Source organism: Phoca vitulina, unplaced genomic scaffold (assembly GCF_004348235.1).
Source record: "Phoca vitulina isolate PV1807 unplaced genomic scaffold, GSC_HSeal_1.0 scaffold1, whole genome shotgun sequence".
Lineage (NCBI taxonomy): Eukaryota > Metazoa > Chordata > Mammalia > Carnivora > Phocidae > Phoca > Phoca vitulina.
In genome coordinates, this window is record NW_022589704.1 from 7,664,041 (window position 1) to 7,687,475 (window position 23,435).

The window sequence follows — 23,435 nt, forward strand, 5'->3', positions numbered from 1 at the left end:
CTGTGCAGCTAAGGGGCAGGGCTGTACCAACTACAAGACTTTGTCTCTCAGCTTCACACCCAGCATTTTTAACTGTTTTTGTGCAACTGGCCACAGCACTCTGCAAACATTTCTGCTTTGCTCGCCGGTATCCTGTGGGATTTCTCCAGCAGGATGCCCGGGAGAGAAGCCTCAGTGCTGGAGGAGGAAAAGGGACCCCGATCCTTCCCGTTCCTACAGCATGACCCCTTTGCAGCTGCGGCAAGCGTGTCCCCGTAGCTGCAGCTCGATCCAGGGGCTCTCCATCTTCAACACACTCAGAAGCAGCTCCGTCATGCCCATCATGCCCGTCATGCCCGCAGACACCCCAGCACCAGGGGAGTGGCCTCCATCCTGAGGCATCTGGTCCTGGGGCTGCTGTCTTCTTGATTCTTCCTTTCTTTTTGCCTTTTTACTTACTGTGTCAAAAATTCTAAACTATTGTTAACATGACTTTCATGTGTTGTGTCTTCTATTTGGACCATGACTGACAGACACAGGAAGTTTCTACATATTGAAATGGGAAAGAAATGGTGTCAAGTCTGCATTGTTTTAAATCCTTCATCAGCTGAGGCTCTGCAATGTTTCTCTCTCCCTTGGTATTTCACACGGGCACTTGGTGATTTCTTCAAATTCTAATCCTTCGAATTTCCTTCCGGTCCAATAGTCCTCAGCCCATGTTGAGAAGAGAAATGAACAGTATTTTGATATTAAAACTTTATATCAAAAACACTTCAATGGAGTTTTGGCAATGATTAATAACCAATGAGAGAGTATCTTTAGAACACATTTATGTCAATGACCCCGCACTGTCTGAACTATCCCACAGGTTTTGTTCTGGAATGGATTTAAAAGCCCTGCGCATTGGAGGGCAGACTGAGCAGCCACAACTACCAGCTTCCCCACTTCCCCGGATGAAAGAGTCCACAGCCTGGTTGTTGCGGATATTTTCCATTTATTACCGCAGTAGACAACTGCTCTGAAAGTGCAACACCAAATCACTTTGTCACAGCGTCTGCCCCTCCACTGGCAAATTCTGGGAAGTTCATTCTTGGAGCATCGTGGACCACAAGCTTCTCTCGAGGTGGAAAATTATTGCCACTGCCAACGTCACAGGAAAAAACCCCACACACATGAAAAGAAGGACAAAATGAGAAGAGCACTGGAGAGGAGGAGGGGCCAATTTCAAATGGAAAACCCAGCAGAGGGGTCATGGGGAAACAGCCCGCCTGTGCAAAGTGGAAGGTGACTCCCCGTCTCCTGGAAGCAACCTACATGTCTGTGAGGTTGGCCCGGGTGCACCTCTCACCCCTCTGTCCCCAGAACAGGTGAGACCATCACCACTGCCACGCCACAGCTCGGTGTAGCAGAGGCCCATGGAGTCAAAAAGAAATGAAAGGACCTCTCAAGCTAGTTTGGAAAATGGGTGGTTTGGCTAAACTGACTCTTCGACCTCCCACTTAAAGCTGCTGGGCGGAATATCTGGGAGAGCTCTGGGGGGGAAGACACTGCCTAAGAGAAATAACTCTTGTTCTAACCAGCACAAGGGTCAGCATCTTTTGATGGTAAAAAATAACTTTCAAATACTGCAATGACAAGGAGGAAGGGAAACATGAGCAGCTATAGAAAACACAAGAGATTAAAAAATCTGAATGAGACCAAAAAAAGCACAAAAATATGAATACGGACAATACACCGAAGCACTCAGCCTGACAGAACCCTCCCTCATGAACACATTATACACATACACACCCGCTCGCACACACATAATAGTCAGGCAGATGCCCCAAGGAGGGCAAATCCAAACGTCTGCTCTCTTTGGGATTCTCATGGCAAATCTGAGTGTAGGCAAAAGTGAAGCCCTTCCTGGGGTCTAGACAAATACTCAGGAAGCAGCCTTTGCTCCCCATTTTAGCCAATGTTGCTCCTATATTTGCCTGAGCCCTTCACAACTGTCTGGGCACTACAATTCATTCTTCATACTCCTGGAGTTTAAATCACTGCTAGATCTTCTTCTCCGTAGATCTAACTTCACCTATAATGGAAGCACCTCCCTTTTGGCTCCTGTACTCCCGTTCTTTTGGGGGAAAAAGCATCCCAAGACAGTGGTAATTAGAAGGTGTTCGGGAGTTGGAAAGTAGGAAGAGAGTAATATAAATACAATAAGGAAATGCCTGTTACTCTCATATGATTTCTCTGAGACCAGGTGGCTAAGGGCCTGGCCTTCAAGGATAGGTTTTAGGAGAGGCCTTAATTTAAGGTACTGCGATCTCTGCTCACAAGAGCCAAGTAAGACAGTGCTCCTTGGAGGTTGCTGTAGGAATTGTACTCAGTACTTATTTCAATCCTAGGTGCTCTTCTGACCTCTCTGACTTCAGTCCTTCTGGAGTGAGGTCACCTGGCTTCTCTGATGCATGACCGGTCATTTTTAAAGCATGTTTGGCAGTGGCCTACGAGAGGTTTCTGTCTGGGTATCGTGGATCAGCACACACTGACTAGCGTATCTACCAGGTGATATGGACGGAAAGCAGGTTTCCTCAACCACTGCAGACAGGCACAGCCATGCAAAGAAAGCCACCCATCACGGTCAGCTTTTCGTCAGATGCCCCAGTTTCAGGATCATAGAATTTACCACATGAAGTGTTAATACTGGGTGACAACCAAACTTTTGCTTCCCTTCCTCAATGAGGGTCACGCAAGAACCCACAGGAACAGGCTGGACACACAGGCCCTGCTCATCTGGTTTCAGACATTGCCCTCAGCTCCAAATCCTGCACTTGGAACCGCTATTATAACTTAGCTCCTAATCACACTGGATTCTGCTCCAGTTTAATTTACCAAGGCATACCTTCTGAGCTGCCTCAGTGAAACCAGTGTGGCCCACTGGCTTAAAATTCTAAGTGCAGCAGTGCCTAAGAAGAAAGAGTCCCACAGGAGGGAGGACTGGAGGGCATAAGGCAGGAGACTATACACAATCAGTAACACATTTTCAGAAAATGGTGGGCTTGGGGGAAGAGGGGAGAGAAATAAACAAAATGTCCCAATAATTTAATGGCAGAGCTAGAAGAGAGCATTTATAGCTATTCCGGGACTCTCCAACAAAAAGCTTTTCCTGGATGCACAGACATTCATAATACTGATAACTCTCAGTCGACAGCTCTGGCTTGTACACGTGGTCACGATGCCCTTTGTACAGCAGCGAAGAGCATTAACAGGACGCCCGACAGGCATCTGGACAGCACACAGCAAAACGAAAGGCTGAACTCCCCCCACCCCGACAGAATCCCATTTAAAAAAAAGTTTGTCTATTACAAAGTCACGTTTTCTGTTTTTCCGCTTTATAAAGTCAGCGATGCTGGAGGGTGTCTAGCGGAATCCGTCCTCCAGGAATGAGTGCAAAAGGGGAGCGCACGGCTCAGGGACGTCCCTTCAGTGAGCAGATGGAAGGACCAGCTGGAGACCTCCCATCCATTTTGGACAAACACATACATACAGAAAAGGATTATTGCCAGCTTGAGTACTTTCACAATGTGATTTTTGTATTTCGAAAGCTTGAATTGTCCCTGAAAGAAAAAAATGGGAGAAAACAGAGCATTCAATACACAGATCTTCTACAGGCAACAACACACATACGGGGCAGGGGCAGGGGCGGAGACCTGAACTCAGCAGCTCCAGGGCCCTCATGACACACCCCAGAAATTTCCTGCCTTGCTAATCTAATGCCAACATAGCAAACCACCTCCCAAGTCCCTTCGAACACTTCAACTCGACTATTTTCAAGAACCAAAGATTAGAAACAACCCACATACTTAGCAAAAAAGGGCACTGGTTGAATATGACTATTATGGCACATTCATTCACTGGGACACTTGTGCAGCTTAAAAAAAACAAGCCAAGGAAGCTCACTACTAATATGGAAAACTCTCCAAGAGAAACTGAGAAGGTATGGAATAGTGTATGTACATAGTACACCACCTTTTGTGTAAGTGGGGGTGGGGGAAATAAGGTCATAGTTCATATCGCTTGTAGGGACATAAAGTCTATAAGGCCACACAAAAAACCAACAACAATGGTTACATGGGGCAGTGGAGGAGGGAAAGGGGGGCACAGCAGAAACTGAGCAGATGCAGTTAGAGTGGGGAGGAAACCCCCTTTTTTCTCACACACACCCATATGCACACATACTTAAAAAAAAAAAAAAATCAAACGATGTGATTATATCATGTATTCAAAAAAATCAACCTACCAATCAACCAAAAAACTCTCTGTTCAAAACGTATAGCTATTTATAAAAGGATATTCCACGAGGTGAAATACTCATAGCCTTTAGACACTTAGCTATAATTCTTAAAAGAGAAGCATGTGTGTATGTAACACATGGTAAGTCATGTCCTCTTAGTCGCCTTCTCTTGGATGTAGATAGGCTTGGCCACCCACCAGAAACCTTTCCTGTTCCACACTAGAAATCCAACATCTCAGCATTTCACATTGCCATTTGAATCCCACAATCTTAGGGCTGGAAAGGGCTTTAAAGGTCACCTCATCTGCTGCTATAGCTCAGAGCTTCAGACTCTAAAGTATCTGAAATTCTAGAACAGAAATTCTCATTAATCTGATTTTTGAGTCATTACTTCCCTTTAGTTTTAGTGGGATATTCTAGAAGCCTTAGCTTTAACTGACCCATCTTAAAATTGCTACAACTTATTGGGCGTATGGCTATTGGTGCAGAGTACATATGAAAGAATACGGTCAGCCCAGACAAAGAGCAGTCTCCAGTTAGCAATAACAGATTCTCCCCATGATGGCAGCAGGCTGACAGGAAAGAACAGCCCTCAATACACGAGGAGAATGACTGTGGACAAGTACACTGAGAGAGGAAACCAGAGCTGGTGTAGGTGAACTCTGGCTGGGAAGAAACTGATGTTATCTCAACAGACCACTAGTATTTTTATAACTGACATGCATGACCATGTAGCTCATTTATCCATGGCTACTGAGCATTTTGAAGATTTCCACCTAAGGAGGTAAAGACTGAACACAAAGAAAAACGTAATGGGGTGATCATCTTTCTAAAAGGCCTTTCAAAAGGACAGACCCCACTGAGGTGCCACAAGCAGCTGGCAAAGGATGAATAAGGTTGTATCTGATTATAAAACAGACAAGCAGGCGTAACTGATGTGTGCGTGTGACTTCTGAGTCCCCTTGGGGATGATGTACTACTGAGACCGTGTCAGAGAAGCCCTCTACTAACAAAAGAAGTGATCAGGAAGGAATGGTTTGCTCTGTTCCCTTTCTTCCCTTTTGATGCCCCCTCTATCCCCACAGAGCAACTGGATCACAAAAGTCAATCAGCAGGGAGAAATAAAATGAGTAAATAGAAAGGCGGGGTGTGGGACGGCAGCATCACAGGATTTTCTGACTGGGAAAATGATTTATCTTGGAGTAAGAGAGATGGCAGGCAAGCGTCTCGACCCGCCTTTCATCTGTTTAGTGACGAAGAGGAAAGAACTTTCTGGACAAGTCATCACTGTAAGCAGGTCACCTTTATCTTTTGGAAGAGTCCCTGTACTGTGCTGGGCTTGGGCCACAGACAAATTTTCTCTCTGTGGCAGGTAAACTGAAGAGCTCTATAATACTTTCCTATCCAGATATTTACTATTTATTCTAAGTACTTCTATTATCACAGATCTCTTCAGGGTCAGAAAATCTAAGAAATCACAATTATTCTAAGGTTTATTTGTAATGTGGAAAAGGGGAGAAGAGTAAGGAGCCAGAAAAATCTAGCTGAGCTTGTCCCTTTGATATAAAGGAAAACAAAGAGCAATGAGAACGGGTGACAGGCTCCTGACAATGACAGGCTGGTGGCAGCTGGTGGCTCTGGTCCAGCTTTTCTAAAAAAAAAAATGGGCTGAGAACAGCTGCCAGATTTAGTCTGAGGAATGCGTTCACCTCAGACCAGCTGAGAACTAATCCACCGTTCCGTCCCTCACCCCGGGGCTGCAGTGCCAGAGAGATTAGGAGACACAGAAAGGAAGGAGGAAGACAGGAAGTGGCAGAGGTCACAGGCAACTTTTAATTTTTTTTAAAAAGATGGGCTTCTGTTCTTTTAAAAGAAAACTATAATTTAGAAAATCCAGAGTGAGCTCCTAAAAGCTAGCCCCTCTAGCCACCCAACAATGTTGTGATGGTGCATGGGTGACCAGGAAGGGTTTTCTGTTGTTTTTGTACAACAGATCTTTTAGAAGGAAATAAGAACATTTTTACATCCTCATCTGTGAATTTATGTAAAATAGGCAACTGGGACTGGGCCTAGTGTACTGATTTAAAGGGGCTTTTCAGATATCAGTTTTTCCACTGTATCTTAATTTATTCCCAAGGATTTTTACACATCAGGGCACAGAAGCCAAAAGACCCACAAGGCTAGAGAAGTCAGAAAGATGTGCTCTACCGGATGACTCTTTGTCCTGATAGTGGGGCCTCAGAAATACCAGAGCCCTAACCAAATTGGCTTCCAACTTCACGTTCCCAGGCATCTTAGGCAAATCTATTGCCCAAATACTCTGAAATAGCTTTCTAATCTGCTTTGCCTCCCCATAATCACTTTTTTCATCCTTCTAGAGAAAAGGACAAGTTCCAACTCTGGGAAGAGTAAGCTGAGGTAGAGGCTGGCTCGTGAGGGTGGACAACAGAGAAGTACGGTGGCTGGTTCCTGACAGGAACGCCTCTGTTCTTGTAGGAAGCTATCGCTGAGCTCGTGCCCAGCAGGGGCAGCACAGTTGTTCTGGGGCCTCAAGGGAACACTGAGGAGGAGCCCTACCTGACTGCTCCGGAGGGGGATCTGAGAGTACACTCACAATTCAGCCTACACATGGTCTTCCGAGGAACATTCTCTGTCAGCTGTCCACCCCGGGCTAGCTCTGGCTTCCTCCCCCTCCCTCACTGGATATTAAATAAAATTGCAAACCCTTCCTAGGTTCAGTGGGGCAAGTTTCAGCCTCTAATCTCCCACTGAGTGCCAACTTCATTCCCCAACAACACAGATCACTGCTCTGCGCTTGCCAGGCCAGACACATAAGTAACCCTCAATCCTCCCCAGCAGCTAACCGGGACTGCTATTGAAGCCATGGTTAAAAGTGCAATCCTGATTTGTAATGCAGATCAAATGAAACCGTTCTAGAATATTAGCAGCTATATGTAATAGCATAAAATATCAGGTAAACTGAGGAGAAGTATTTGTGGTTCAAGAAGAATTACTTAAAAAAAAAAAAAAGAATTACTTAAAAAAGCAGTTTTTATTTCTCCCCAGATCATGGTCTACTTGGAAGGGGGGAGAAGAAAAGGTGGAGAGGATGAGGAGCTATGAGCTGGAGGTACCCAGCCTCTTAGAGCACCTTGTCCAGGGGTAAGGCGATAGGAATGAAATTGGAGTCCTTTTCAAGTCTTTAGGACAATGAAGTGAGGTGATTTTTTTCGTTTAGATGCTAATACTCCTCTTAGACTTCCAAGGCCATGTGTTTCAAGAACACCTAGGGGGCACCTAACTGGCTCAGTCGATAAAGCATCCGACCCAATCTCAGGGTGGTGAGTTCAAGCCCCATGTTGGGCGTGGAGCCTACTTAAAAAAAAGGTGGGGGGGGACACCTAAATTATGTAGTGCTCATGAAGTGCTTTCTTCATCTGCCAGATAAAAAAGATACAAGGGCAACAAAAAGAACAGAGACTGCAAAATGGTAATGATTTAAACCTGTGATTTTGAGGCAATTCAGGTATCTTTCCCGAGGGATTCAGTGTTAGCGAAGGGGGAGGGAATAGTTTTAAGTTTTCTCCCGTTCTGACTCTTCCAATTTCATTTTAAAGCCTTTCCTCCCCCTTCACGGAACATAAGATGCTACTGATTTTTAAAGATCCCATTGTTTTATGTACTCTAAGTAAATACTGCCAATTAAACTATGTCAAAATTTTTCTTATCATATTCACTGTAAGCAACCTGATTTTAGGGATATTAAAAAAAAAGGAACCCTACAAATAATCAAATATGGTAATGTTATTAAAACAATTCCAGGGTGCCCGGTGGCTCAGTCATTAAGCTTCTGCCTTCGGCTCAGGTCATGGTCCCAGGGTCCTGGGATCAAGCCCCACATCGGGGTCCTGACTCAGCGGGGAACCTGCTTCTCCCTCTCCCTCTGCCTCTCCCCCTGCTCATGCTTGCTCTCTCTCTCTCTCCTCTGTATCTCTGTGTCTCAAATGAATAAATAAAATCTTTAAAAAAAACCCCAATTCCACTATAGTGCCAGGGCTCTGGAAATCTGACTTATTTTTCATCCTGCAAATCAGTGTAGCCAACATGACAGCCCTTGCATGTTTTTCATCCCTCCTGGTATATACTAGCAGCCACCTCAGAATTCTGTTGACTATATTTTACAGAGAAACCTTTTAAATAAATGGCAATTTTTAAAATCTAGCATCATCTAAAAATTGAATTTATAATAAAGGAATTAAACTATTAAAAAAGAGACGAGTGGCATTATCCATGCGTGCAGTAATTCTGGGACTGTTTATCTACAGATCATCCCAGCTCCACAGAGTCCTCAGACCCCGGGCCACCTGCTTCCGTCCCTCAGTGTCATCCTCTCTTCATGCCCAGCCGAGGGATGCTGGTCTCCTTCTCTTGAAACTGCCTCATTTCCTTCCTGGGACGGGGGAGTTCTGAAGCAGCTACTATAGCTGACATGTTCTGCTCCAATTTTAGCACTTCTCTCTCTCACAGGGATGGGGGTGGTGGTGGTGGTGGGGGGTAGTTAATGTCCAGGAATATGCTCTCAGGGCAGGCACATGCGGATACTGTCCTTTCATCCAGAATCAACTGACCCAGTTCCCTCTGCTAAAGAGACAGACATGGACTTGGCACTCTCTTAATTGAAATACAAATGTTCTTAAAGTGAATGTGTCAGTCGACCTGCCTTCGATTTCCCAGGGCCTCTCCCTGCCAGTAAGCGTGTGACGGTCTAGTGAGAGCACAGCCTGCGTCTACCCCAGCTCACTCTCATTGTGAAACCCTCAGGTTCTATCACTGTTTGCTCACAACTGACAAACACCACCAGCAAACAAGAGCCATACCTCTCACCTAACTCACACCGGAGCCTATGGAATTGGCCTGTTAGTCACAGGACACTGCCAGATGGCTTAAAAATGGCCACGTCTGGGCAAAAGACAAAGGATCTGTGGCACATTTATAAACATGAAATGTTGGCATCGGAAGAGATCCGAGACATTCTAGTCCGTGGAACCTCACTTTTCCAAATGAGAAAATAGGGGTATAGTAAGTTAAACAATCTTCCCAGAGGTTCACCAGGAGACAGGTGACCCCGCAAGGATGGTTCCGTGGCTTTGGACTCAGGACTTTTCTGAGACTGTGACGATCAGTCAGAGAGGAGAGGCGGGAGCAGGCCCCACGCTGGCAGAGGCACGGCTGCTAGTACGTGGGGAGAGCGCATGCCCTTGGGAAGAGGGGGCCTGGGGCTGAGAGGTATGTCACAAGGTTACAGAGAAGATAGACAAGGCCCTACCCTGAGTGTGAGAGACAGAGGGGAGCGTCCGATCAGCGGCCGCTGCTGTTCACCAGGCCATGAAACTCCTCCCAGGCCCTGGCAAACCAGAGACAAAAAACACAATAGCACATTCAGGTCAACAGCTTTTTAACAAAGAGAGCACAGACACGATAACCCCACATCCCACTCCCAATACCTCCAGGTCGAGTGGCGCCCACCAGCACCTGGAAGCCCAGCGATAAGGCTTCCCATCTGGACTTCCCACTCACAGCAGCAGTGGTGGCCAGCCCCCCTCAGGGGCAGTTGGCACTGCTCCTGGCTTGCTCCACTGGTGAAGTCTGACCCTCACTACTCCCTCAAGCATTTGCCACAGTCCTCCTTCTACCTGCTGCTTGCAAGTCTACCGGGGGGGGGGGGGGGGGCACTGAGGTCAGAGCTAAGCTCGACCATCCCGAGAGATCCCTCTCAGCACTGGGGTGAAGGGCACCGGTGCTTTCGGCCTTGGGGGCATGAGGACGGGTGGCAGGAACTCCTTTTCTTCATCAGGCCCCCCCCGGGGGTAAGGGCAGGTACCAACGGCATCATGAGGTCTGAAGATGCAATGAGGCAACTATAGCACTTTCTCTGCTTCCACATTTCCAACCTTCTGACCCCTCTCAACTCACACCCCCAAATTTGTATCAGATTCCATCTGTTTCTGGAAATACCCACGTAACTATTAACTTAAACTGCGTAGGCCACAGTTCAACATTTCTCGGGATCAGTGCTCCTTATAACTTTCATGCCAATTAACTCGATTTAGTAATTGCAGTTAGGAAGGGATAAGAACTGTGATCGATGGGTACACGGTCTGTCCAGGTGCTGCTCCACGAAGAGCAAGCCCTTGGGGACTGCTGGCCAAAAAGCAGGAGAAAACCAGATTCCCCCATGCATCCTGAAGCCCTAAACCACCTCGAGTTTCCTCGGAGGAGCTGATGTCCTACCTTTTTGCCCTACTTTTCAGCCCCATTGGGGACAAAGTGCCTGGTACGTTCCCTGGGAAATTATATATATATATATATATATATATGTATATATATATAAAATGGGTAATCTGGTACTTCTAAATAGAAAATTCCTTATTGGCAATTATTCCATTCTTGGTTTAAAGGGATGACAATACCCAGGGTGACAACTCACTACAGGTTTAATATTATGGCCAAAGAATATACTTCATTACTAGGCCTTCTATGGGTAGCTTTTCTTTTTGTTTTTTTTAAATAGGGAGGGATTAAATACAGTGACCTGGTATGACAAATTCCTTCTTTTGGGTAATATTTGTACGTTTCATTAGTTTTTCCCTCTTTTGAACAGCGGCAGCAATTATAAGTTAATGATCTACCTCAAGAGGTAGATCTGTGATTGATGGTTTCTTCAGAGAGTATTACCAAAGCTACTCATACATGCTAACTGAATTGAAGAAAAATGTAAGACCGCCAAACAAGCGTGCCAGTCTTTGTCAATTCACAAACTCAATGTCCACAGCAAGACATCTGTTCCATTCCACAGCCCTTTCTGGAGAGGCAGTGATGCGGTGAATTTCCTGAGTCCGTGAGTGACATCAGAAGACTATTTCATTCTCCACTCCAAACGAAGATAAGGGCAAAGCAAGTCCGATGCTTGGGCAGCGGCCTAGGAAACCCCTCTCTCCTTCTAACAGTGAGATTTCAATTCTATTTTAAGCAATTTAGGTGTCAACAAGGAATGACATGGCTGTGTTGAAGCTTCATCTCATTTATCCTTTTGTTTCCAGAAAGGCCTACGCTAGTCCAAACAGAGCAGTTCTGTGCCAAGAACCTGCAGAAATACGTATTTCAGAGTTCCCCTCTAATCCATTCCAGTATGAAACTGCCCTCCCATTTTCTTCAGAAGGATCTTCTTCAGATGCTAAACCTCAACATGAAGAATCTGGGTACAGAAATTTCCTCACATGGATTCAGTGGAAATCAAACGGTTGGTCACAGTCATTGAACAATCATTCTTACTCTCGTAGGCCAATGCTTGGTTAAGAGGCAAGTCAACCACCTAGAGCTAGGTACGAATTTTCTAGCTATTCTCCATCTGGCATCCCAGGTATTTTAGGTAATATTAAAACTTGCTTCTTTTAAAGGTGAAGAAAGAAGTTAAATGTTAGAAGTGTCATATGAATGGAGTTAAAAAAAAAAAAAATTGCCCTGAGATTAACAGAGCCTACAGGGAATTCTGAACAGATTCAAATGACAGAGTGACAAGAGTCCTTTAGAGACCACTCTTGTCCCAGCTCACTTACCAGAAAACAAATTCTGACAGCAGAGATCTCATTTCTGGGTAACTGTATTTGCCCCCACCCTGCCTAAAGCCTGCTTCACAGCCTTGCGCTCATCTGGCACTTGATACACTCACGGACGAGCTCAGCCTCCTGCCAGTCTGGGCTTTCTTTGCTTTGAACATCAGTATGGGGAGCATTTCATAAATGCAAAGCCAGGCCAGCAATTATGCTGGTGTGACTCAGTGCCACCAGGCTATGATTCTAATTTAGCTAAGATAGGAGAAGGGATGGGTGGTTCTTGCCTACAAAGTTCAATGTTTAAATACAACGAAATCTAGATGTGGTAAAGCGAAGTCCCCATGTTTGACCCAGCTCTCCTCTAGAATAAAGTAATAAAGAGAAATCACCTACCCTCAACTTCCTGTGCAGTGGGGTCTGGTCAGACTCCCCAGTACTGTGGCCCGCTGAGTGAAGCTGGCCCTGTCTTCCCCTTTTCCATTCCAGGCCAGATGCACAAAGGAACTCAATGGGACTATTCCAAAGAGGAATTTCCTCACAAAAGATACTGCTGCTTTATGTGGCCCTGTGCCCAGTTTTATCCCTGCTGGCTGCAAGTCTGGCTGCCTTAGGAGATCTCTCCTCAGACAGGATACAGTTACTTAATTGACGCTTGCAAGGACCCAAACCTATGAAACCTCAACTATGATCGGTCTCATTAAGAGGAGCCATGCACCTGAGCTAACACTCAATTTAACAGGTTTCCCATTTGTCCACGGGACCTGCTCACCCTTCACGGGTGGAACTATTGGCAATGAACAACGGTAGGAGGCAGCAGCAGGCGTCCCCTGGGCAGCAAAGCAGCTCACCACGCCCGGTATGCAGCAGCGCCGGCCTCAGCTCACCTAGGAGTGCAGCAGGAAGAGGCCACAAGCAGCGTGACTAGGGAAAGGCTGGAAAAACCAAACAGTTGAAAAAGGACATTGAAAACTGGACTGAAACACAGCAAGGTGGAGAAACGTGACTGAGAAATCGAAGCCACTCCTAGAAAAATGCCCCTATTTCCAGCAGCCCTACTCTCCAGAGAACTTGGGGGAGAACAAAGGTTCCGTTCCTTCTTCCTTCACTTCCCCTGAGTTCTCAAGTTCTTGCTGCTGCTCCTGGGCTTAACCAAAGCCACACCTGTGGGACAGCCACAAGGACTAGAACAAAGCATAACAGCTCTGACTTCTGTTCACATTTGGCAAGGATCACAGGGGCCTCCGCGTGGGTTTGGTGCTTTCTGATCAACTCTTACTCTGGATGGTGACATCAAGCTCATCTCCTGGACCAGTTATAGAACCGAAATTAAGGTCAATACGTGTGACATAATATATTGGAAGGCAAGAGGGAAAAGGCCATAGAAGGTAATTCCTTGACAATACTAAAAACATAGAGAACAGGCATTTCCATATGCCAACAAACCTCCCATTTTCCAGGTACTTCAACCAATTTTGGATATGCAATAAGCAGAGAACCAATCACACAGACGCCTCCAGAATGTTAAAGGCTAGTCCCACTGTGTGTTCTGTGAGATCCTGGGCCACGTGCAGCCTGGTGGTCAATCAGAATGGTAGAAGCACAGGGTGTTGCTGCCAAAATGGAAGAGCCGCTTTGGAAAACTCCATAGTACACCCACAGCCACCTTCAAGATGCTATCAGGCAATCTAACCTAAAGTTCTGCAAAAATTGTTTCTTTTTGGTTTGGGTAGGAGCTCCTAAGAAAACTTAAAAGTAATATGTGGCCTGCTGAAACCCCACATGCAGGTCAGGGGCCTAAAGGCCGTGCTGTAGCACGTCCAAGCCAAGCCACAAAGCATCTGAGGGGCTGGTATGCGCTACAGTCAGATATCCTAAGGAGCAAACTCTTACAGGATGAAGACATTTCCCCACCCCAGATCCCGATGCACAACAACCCTGGGGACCGGGAGAAAGGGAAGGGCTAGAACCCTGAAAACTTACGAGCAGGACTACCTCGAAGAGGAAGAGGATTTGGCTCTAAATGGAAAACAGAAGGGAGAAGGCCGGCAGAGAGCTCGCGGCTTGGGCAGCTCTGGCAGCGAGAAAACCCTGCTAACACAAAGCGAGGCAACTGCAAACACACAGCCACACGCAGACGGAAGCAGGGCTTTCCCTTCAAGCAAGAGAGTTCTCTGAAGTAAAGGCAAACAAAGTCAGCGAAGCAAAGGCCAAGGATCCCCCTTTCCAACCTTAACAGACTTTCAAGCTGAATTCTAATCAGAAATCGCTCTGGTCATCAGCGTGACCAGACGGGAACTATAAATTCAAGTACCAGAAAACGGGGTGTCATTTTGAGAGCGAGATGTCACCTCATTATGTCAGACCTCAGCAGAACTGGAACAAAATACCATGTGACACTACAATGGGCTTATGGAAATGAGGCTGCATTCCCCCGATGGCCCTCCATGGAGAAGTCTGTGCCATTCCTTAATATGGTGACAGTCAGTCTGAAAGGCCACTTCTTTGATGCACCATAAAGAGCGAGAGCATGAGACAAGCTAGTTTAGCACCATTTATTAAGTGATCTCAGCTGTTGTTGTAGCTGCTGCGTGTCAGCCTGTTCTTAAAACATAAAATGCTCTTCCAATTCCTCTTGTCCAGGACAGAAGGATCTTCCAGGTAGCACGCCAACAGAACAAGAGACTCCGATGATGCCAGCTTCAATGATGGTGCCATCCAGAGAGGGAGAGGGTCATGGCACATTCAACCGCGGCTTCCAGAGGTTTTGAAAAAGGAGCCTTTGGGGGCCCAGCCTGCCTGGCATTCTAGTGGAAGTGCAAAAGGTGGGCACATTGGGAGAGGAAAGAGAGGGAGACGCGAGGGAAAGTAGCATCTGGGACTCAAGGAGGGTTTCTGGTCCCTGTAGCTGCAGGGCTGGAGTGCTAGGCAGATCTCTTGATAAAGCAGCGAGCAGCAGACTAAGGCAAAAAGCCCACGGGCTCTCCTAGACTCTGTAAGGACTTGTTCATATTTCTACAAAAGTCAGGAAGAACCGCCTCAGGGTATTAGAGAGGGAGAACAGTGGAGAGGGGAGAGTTGAAAAATACCTCTTTCCCTTTCCTAGCCAGGTGAAAGCTTGCTTTTGAGGGGTAGGGGGGGTGGAGGGCATTTGGGAACCTTGAACATAAGAGTCCTAGAAAAAGTAGGTGTGGATCTCTCCAGCCTGGGCTGTGTCTGGCTGGAGGGCAGAAACTATTCTCTCCCAGAACGAAGAATGGGGAAATCTACCTAGAGAAAAACAATGCTAACTCAGGACTGCTAAGGCAAGCAATTGGGGCCATGGCTGGCTAATAACTGTTGGTGGCTATGGATGAGTCACAGCCAGCCATCTGATTATGGACCAACTCTTGTGGCAGTGTTCCCAGTAAAAAACTGGCACTTAGCTGGTTTAAGCCAACTCCACCCACAACATTCTCTGTGAATGCATGGGAAAAAGATTCCCAAATAGTTTGCCTGCTGAACACCAACACTGGGCTCATTACTAGTCTTTAATAAGAATAACATGATGATGATATTATTACTAATGATGACGATGATAGCAATAATAATACTTCACCCTATAAGAGCATTCTCCACCTGAGGACCTTCAATTACAAAGATTAAATCAGCCTCACAACAACCCTGTTAGGTAAAGTATTATTATCCCCCATTTTACAGATGGGGAGACTGAAGCAGAGTGGCAGAGACTTGCCAAAGGCACATATTGATACTGGAGTCAAAGGAGAGAGTTAAACCTAAAAGTCCCGACTCCTAGTTGGCTAAGCTCTCCCTCCAGTTTTGAGAAAACCTGACAGCCACTCCCCACAACTTCTTCATAATATGACTTTGATCACTGAAGGAGCAACCCTAACCAGTGATTCTCATTTGTGGACATCCAACTCTAGGTATCCCGAGTACTAGGCAGATCACAAAGCTTACTTCCCCTTTGGCATTCATGCTTCCCCCTTAGATTCTACTCTCACAAACACACTATTCTGCTTCCTCTACGATTTCAGCTCTACACACAAGGAAATGGAGTTGTCATTCCCGGTAAGAAGTCAATTTCCCAGGACAAAGAAAACAGACTGACGCTAACAGGTTAAAAAGACATGCAAAAGTGGGGTGAGGGGTGGAGAGGGAGGAGGACTGGACTGTTCAGTGAAATTATCTTAAAAAACAGCAAGAAAATGAAGAGCACTCTGTCTTTCATTTTAAGATAGTGGTTAGTGAATGAGGGACAAGACAGCCTGTGTAAATAAAGCAAGCCCAGGCAGTGCAACTGGGATTCTGCAGAAGGGCTCTCTCTGACACAAAGTGCCCCACAGTGTCGGTGGGCAGGGAGCCTCGCCAGCAAAGGACTGCTACAAGTGGCCAGAAGCCCTAGAGGGGAAGACTGGTCTGTCCCTTCTCCGTAAGGCAGGCTCCTGTACGACCACATTCCTCCGGGCCCAGCTAAGGACCTCCTTCTCCTAAGCTTAGGGACGTGCCCCCCCAGCACCCCCAACACGTACTTGATGCTGTCGGTGTGGGTTTTGTACTCCATAATGGTGTTGGGAGGTAGGTTAAGCACTCGCCGAAGCGTATCCCGGATTCGGGCTGTGGTTGCTTGGTCACTGGCAGTCTTATTCCATATTGAAATAATGTCCTCCTATAGGAGGAACAGAAGGAATCGTCAAAGCAAACCAGAGGCAGTGAGGAGAGCAAAGGCAACACAAGAAACCAGACCTGCCTATGGGGTGGCTTACCTGAAACCGGACAGAGACCACAGCCCCACAGATCTCCTCCCCAACCATGAACTGTTCCCCCAACATGGCCAGGATAAGATTCTCCCAGCAACGGGATGCCAAGCCCTTCCGCAGCCGAATAATCCACTTGCCACCATTTTTATTTGCATCATCCTGTACAAGAGAGAAAGCATTAAAGTTAAAATGTGGTTTTGCAGGTCTTTTACTTTTGTATGAAGGCAGGAAAAAAGCCAGGGATCCCTTGAACACTTAAGATGTCTTGTCACTTTCCAGTTATTCAACTTTATAGGAAAAATGGTGGGGTAGGACTAGGGAGACAAGAAATGGGAAGAAAAGAACAACAAGGTGGGAATCCTTGGTACAAGCCATAACAATGAATGGCTAAGCTGACCCTTTAAAAATAATACTCTTTTTCTCGAACTACTTTAGGAACCAAAATAAAGTGATGTCAGACTTCAAACAGAGATCATTCCTCACTTCACTGAAAATTTACCAAGTGTCACTATGTCTCAAGCACACACACGTGAAGCCACAGTCTCTACCAGATCCAGTCTGTATTGTTGATACAAGAAAGTGGAGGAGACAGCCAAGAAAACTAATCACAGCAGTAGAGTCTGACAAGTGTTGCTGTAACAGAGATACACTAAGTTAAAGAAGAACAAGACAGAAACACTCAAGAAGAGGAAACATTAAGCTGGGTCTTGAGGGACACAGAGTTAGGCAGGTAAAGCAGGTGAAGGGTCTGTAGGCATCGAGAAAAACATGGCCTTGTACAAAGTGGGACTGTGTGTCAGGGAGATATGCAAAGAGGAAGGCTGGCTGCACCGAAGGGAAGGCCTAGGCATGTTGGGAGATGAGGCCTGGAGGGTGAGTGAGTGCAAGATCATGTGAGCAATGCAGAGCTGCACAGGACCTATAGTTGGGTGTGTGTGTGTGTTCACATTTGTCTTCTAAAAAAATGCCCTGGCATCAGAACAGACGATGGATTACAGCAAAGAGATCACAGAGCTCAGCTCTGGGTCTCCAGCTACTGCCTGTCAGTAAGTTTACCTTTTACCCACTTCAATCACACATACACTACAGTAGTATATCACACACACACACACACACAAACAACCAGTTTGATGGGAATATGGGTAATTAAAAAAAAAAAGTCCTTTAATGTTGTTATAATACCATTTTAGTGATAAAAAAAATCTTTATAAACACACTGACAAGCAATGACGTCAGTGCCTTTTCCCAGAGGTCCTGGCTCCAAGGATGTACCAAACAGTGATGCAGCTCTGAGAGAAGACTTCAAATACTTTTAACCTTAGCAAGGCTAAAAAAAAAAAACCCAAACATTCAGAACAACGGTCTGAGGTCCTCCAGGCTTACCTCCCACATGGGTTTAATTCCTTCTTTGAAGAGATGGAAGTCACTGTGGCCTGTCAGGTCCCCGGGACGTACCATGTGGCTATAAAACCTCCAGAACTGCTCCACCTGTAGAGAGAAGGCCCCAGAGCACAAAAGATGTGTCTTTCCTTTTTCTTTAAATGAGTATGAGATTTAAGCGAAGAACATAAACATGGAAGACACTCTGCTACACACTCTACTTTTTGGAGGACACATTCTCATTTGGGGAAGTATGTGGGAAGGCAGGCAGGTTGTATGGGAAGTATAAAGATATAATATTGTTGATACAAGAAAAAACTCTTTAGGTGGAAAATGCCTCAGCCAGGAGCCCTAGTTGTGGAAGCCCCAGGATAAGCATCGCATGCTGTAAGAGGACCCTGTTTTACACAGTGGAACCCTTTCAATTTCTTTCTTTTTCTTAAGTAGGCTCTAAGCTCAATGTGGGGCTTGAACTCACGACCCTGAGATTAAGAGTCTCACACTCGGGGCGCCTGGGTGGCTCAGTCGGTTAAGCATCTGCCTTCGGCTCGGGTCGTGATCCCAGGGTCCTGGGATTGAGCCCCACATCAGGCTCCCTGCTCAGCCGGGGGCCTGCTTCTCCCTCTCCCTCTGCTGCTCCCCCTACTTCTGCTCTGTCAAGTGAGCAAATAAAATCTTACAGTGTCACACTCTACCAGCTGAGCCAGCCAGGTGTCTCAACACAGTGGAATCCTTTTAGTCTTGAGGTATATGAAGTGCCACATAACCTTAGCCTGAATGTATTTTTTTTAGAACCAAATCACTTTTTATTTTTTATTTTTTTTAAAGATTTCATTTATTTATTTGAGAGAGAATGAGAGAGAGCACATGAGAGGGGGGAGGGTCAGAGGGAGAAGCAGACTCCCTGCCGAGCAGGGAGCCCGATGCGGGACTCGATCCAGGGACTCCAGGATCATGACCTGAGCCGAAGGCAGTCGCTTAACCAACTGAGCCACCCAGGCGCCCCCAAATCACTTTTTAAAAAACACATTTTTTTTTTTTTTTAAAGATTTTATTTATTTATTTGACAGAGAGAGAGATAGCGAGAGCAGGAACACAAGCAGGGGGAGTGGGAGAGGGAGAAGCAGGCTTCCTGCGGAGTAGGGAGCCCGATGCGGGGCTCGATCCCAGGACCTGGAATCATGACCTGAGCCGAAGGCAGACGCTTAATGACTGAGCCACCCAGGTGCCCCAAAATACATTATTATTAACTATAGTCATCATACTGTACATCACATCCCCATGAAGTTTGATCACTTCTCAAAGACTGGTTTATTGGCAGATACAGCATTAACTACAATGAATACATTTTACTTCTGTTTGGTTATTGAGCATAAGTGATGGGATCAACCACATGCACTACTCTAAACCATGGTGCCCTTGCTAAGGCCAGGATAGCCAAAACCAACAGAACTCAGCCTCTCGTATTTGGGCTTTAAGTCCCTCTTCTTAGCTAGAAAATTTATGTTTCTCCTTGTCCCTCCTTCATAATCCTTGCCCCTCCTTCATAATCCTATTAGAAAACGACATTATTTCTCTATCAGATACATGCTTATTTCTACTCATTGAGCTGTTCCCGTTTCTCTCAGTAGTGCCATGATAAGGAGACCTTACTTCCCTAGTCCTTTGTAACTCACAGGGGACACCCACAAAGTACTGGCTAGTGAAGAGGCACACTTTAGGAAGAAAGAAAAAAACGTGGAATAGCGTGAAGTCAGTTCGTATTTGCCAATACACCAATGAGGAGGCTCTCAACAAACACCCAGCAAGACATCATAATGTGTAGCTGAAAATGGGTATTGAGTAGACAGAGATTCAGGTCATACTTCTAGATGTGGAGAGCAACTAAGGAGAAAGAGACCTTCCACTCTATGAAGTGGCTGTTCCGCCAGTTCCTCTAGAGAACAGGAACACGGGAACTGGCTCATGTTACAAAGAAGTCAGGAACAAATGCCATTCATAGGATTTTGAAGCAGTGTCTCATCTCAACAACCACTATGTTTAACTGTATACAGCAATTGGGGGCAGTAAGAGGCCATATGTATTAAATGAGCAATCATCTTTTTCCACTCTGACACAGCGGGAAGAAACAAAATACACCCACTAGAACCTGTGGCTCACTGTGAATTAGGAATTGGGGGTGGGGGTGGTTAGGGAGAAAGTATACCAGCCACCCCTAATTCCCCGATCAAGCATTGCTTTATTAGCAGTTTGGTCTCTTCCAATTTTATAGCCAGACTATAGAATCTCATAATCACAATCTTATATCCAAATCACAAGAGAGATGAAGTAAACAACTTGAGAGATACTATTAGGCTTTAAAAGATTTATTCTTCCTTCTCTTTAGGCAATTTTGGTTTCTGAAACTCCTCACTGAAACAAAAAAATAAATGTTCAGACTCAGAATGTGAGCTGCACAAAAAAAGACTTCAGAAATAATCTTGGGGCACCGGGGTGGCTCAGGTGGTTGAGCATCTGACTCTTGGTTTTGGCTCGGGTCATGGTCTTGGGGTCCTGGAGCCCCACATCGAGCTCTATGTTGGGCTCTGTGCTCAGAGGGGAGTATGCTCCTTCCCTCCCTCTCCATCTGCCCCTCCCCTCACTAGCACACACACACTCTCTCCAAAAAATCTTTGAAAAAAGAAATAATCTCAACTACCTTCCTCATTTTATAGTTGAGAAAATGGTTTCAGAACTGGCCTTGCCCTGAGTCCAGCACCAGAGCAGATGAGCCATGTGATCCCCAAGTCCATTGCTCTGCCATTTTAAGACACTGCCTTCTTAGTCACCCTGACTTCAAGAACTTTTAAATATGGTCAAATATTAGGATTAAGGAGCATTAAGAAATACTGCTTTAGATTTGATAAAAGGTTCCACAATGTGATTATTTCTCTGTGAGGAACCTAATATTGTGAGACACTTCCTAATGCCTTGACTTACATGATAGCCAACTTTAAACACCGTGGTCACACAGCCATTGAGTCTGGAAGAATGACACCCCAGATGATGCTGATGATGTTGCTCTAGTCAACTCAACATTTATGCCAAAAGAAAAGAGAGGTGCTGGGGTGGCTCAGTCTGTTAAGTGTCCACCTTTGGCTTGTGATCTTGGGGTCCTGGGATCGAGCCCTACATATGGAGCCCCATGTTGGGCTCCCTGCTCAGTAGGGAATCTGCCTCTCCCTCTACCCCTCTCCCCCCAACTTGTGTGTGCGCTAATAAAATAAAATCTTAAAAAAAGAGAAGAAAACCCTTTGTGCACAAGCTGAGTAAATTTATATATGCCTTTCTTAAAAGGAAAAAAAAAATGCCAGAAATATTCACAATTACCCCCAAATAACTGAACAGAATCCTGAATGAAAACTTCCTCCCGTCCCCACCCTAAGTCCAATCTTCTCTGACCCTCCAGGTGCTCATCCAGTTGTTCAGAACACAATGGGCTGCCACCTTCCCTGTAATGTCTAACTTTCCCACATGGCAGGTCATCAACATTTTTGTGATAGATTCAGGAATGTTAGGAACGCACTGATATTTTCAAAAGTTTATTTCTATTATTCCCTTTACCAACAATTCCGTTCTTTTCATATCTCCTGTTCAAATTTTTAAGTTCAATTATATATATATGTTTATTATATATATTATATTATACATATATATGTTTTTTTTTTTTTTTTAAGATTTTATTTATTTATTTATTTGACAGAGAGAAATAGCGAGAGAGGGAACACAAACAGGGGGAGTGGGAGAGGGAGAAGCAGGCTTCCTGCAGAGCAGGGAACCCGATGCGGGGCTCGATCCCAGGACCCTGGGATCATGACCTGAGCCGAAGGCAGATGCTTAACAACTGAGCCACCCAGGCGCCCCTATACATATATATGTTTAAATTTATTTATTTTTTTTAGTTATCTCTACACCCAATGTGGGGCTTGAACTCACAACCAGGACATCAAGAGTCACATGTTCTTCTGAATGAGCCAGCTAGGACTCCTTAAGTTTAATTTTAAGCCCATCTCCTCCAAAGAGGCTTTCCCCAAGTTGGAATTAATTCCTTCTTTCCTCTGAACTTCAAGAGCACTTTAGCCATGCCTTCCCTATAGCACTTCTCACTATCTCCCTGTATTAAAATCCCTGGGAATGACTTACTTCTTTAAGGGCAAGGTCTTAATTCATTTTAGAACTGTTAGTGAATTCATTCCACAAACATTTCTTGAACCAAATATGCACCCAGTGCACAAGCTATTTTTAGTATTACAAAAAAGCCTCCATCTACCAGTAACAAGGGAGCACAGGCAGGCACCTGGCTGGCTCAGCTGGTGGAGCATGCAGCTCTTAATCTCAGGGTCATGAGTTTGAGCCCCCAGCATGGAGCCTACTTAAAAAAAGAAAGAAAGAAAGAAAGAAGCACAGGCTAACTAAAATCCTTGCTTTGGGCTGAAATTATATCAACTCAGCAGAGTAATCAGATAATCTGCTTACCAGATATGTATATATACACACAAATATATAACTGATTAGTAATAAATGGATAGTCTGTCTAGAAATAACATTAAAAATATTAGAGACACCCGACTTGCACTTTGGTGTAATGGAAGAGTAAATGAAAGAGTATGTATGTATGGGCTCTGGAATGTAGCTTTTACAGCCTACCCAACCTGAGTTTCAATCCTGGCTCCTCCACTTCAAGTAGATTATGACTGACTTGACACTTTGATCAGATACTTAACCTAAGTTTCACTTTCCTTGTTTGTAAAATACGGATAATATCACTGATCTCATAGGGTTATTATAATGATCAAAGAAAATTACATCAAGTGCCTATTACTGGGTCTTTCTTCTTTACCAATTTATTGTAATGTTTACTGTCTGTTACAGTTTCCTTTTCCAGTGTCTGCATTTTAAATGGGAAAAAACCTCCACAATTTCAAGAAAATAACAAATCCTGCATTTGATTCTGCCCAGAAATCAAATGTACAGCACGTAGGAAGTACATAAAAATTTTTGTTGAACAAGACTGGTGTTAGTTGCAGACAGCTTTCAGGGTACATAAACCTAGCCACCTGTGACGGAGACAGACAGAGCTGGGGCTATTTCTGACCCTGACAGTACCTACAAAAACAATTATTAGGATTTCATTTTCTTTCTGAACACAGGAAGAAGATGCTACTTTACGCACAGTTACTAACATATCCAAAACCCTAATGGGAGGTTCTTTTTTCTTTTCTTTTTTTTTTTAAAGATTTTATTTATTTATTTGACAGAGAGAGACACAGCGAGAGAGGGGACACAAGCAGGGGGAGTGGGAGAGGGAGAAGCAGGCTTCCCGCAGAGCAGGGAACCCGATGTGGGGCTTGATCCCAGGACCCTGGGGTCATGACCTGAGCCGAAGGC

General features: G+C 45.3%; 1 protein-coding gene across 3 annotated transcripts in view; it reads right to left on the minus strand.

Moving 5' to 3' along the window:
* Nucleotides 1-956: 956 nt before the first annotated feature.
* The window catches only part of EIF4E2 (eukaryotic translation initiation factor 4E family member 2), a 31,376-nt gene continuing 8,897 nt past the window's right edge, over nt 957-23,435 (minus strand). Inside the window, exons 4-8 of one of the 3 annotated variants that reach the window (XM_032398934.1) lie at nt 18,012-18,116; nt 16,635-16,787; nt 16,401-16,537; nt 9,585-9,662; nt 3,307-3,581 (exon numbers count right to left, since the gene is read on the minus strand). In XM_032398934.1, coding sequence (XP_032254825.1) covers nt 9,617-9,662; nt 16,401-16,537; nt 16,635-16,787; nt 18,012-18,116 — 441 coding nt within the window. In that variant the 3' untranslated portion in view covers nt 3,307-3,581; nt 9,585-9,616. Of the gene's footprint in view, nt 3,582-9,584; nt 9,663-10,726; nt 14,676-16,400; nt 16,538-16,634; nt 16,788-18,011; nt 18,117-23,435 lie in introns of those variants that run through there. The other 2 variants (XM_032398988.1, XM_032398867.1) reach the window with 2 other exon arrangements.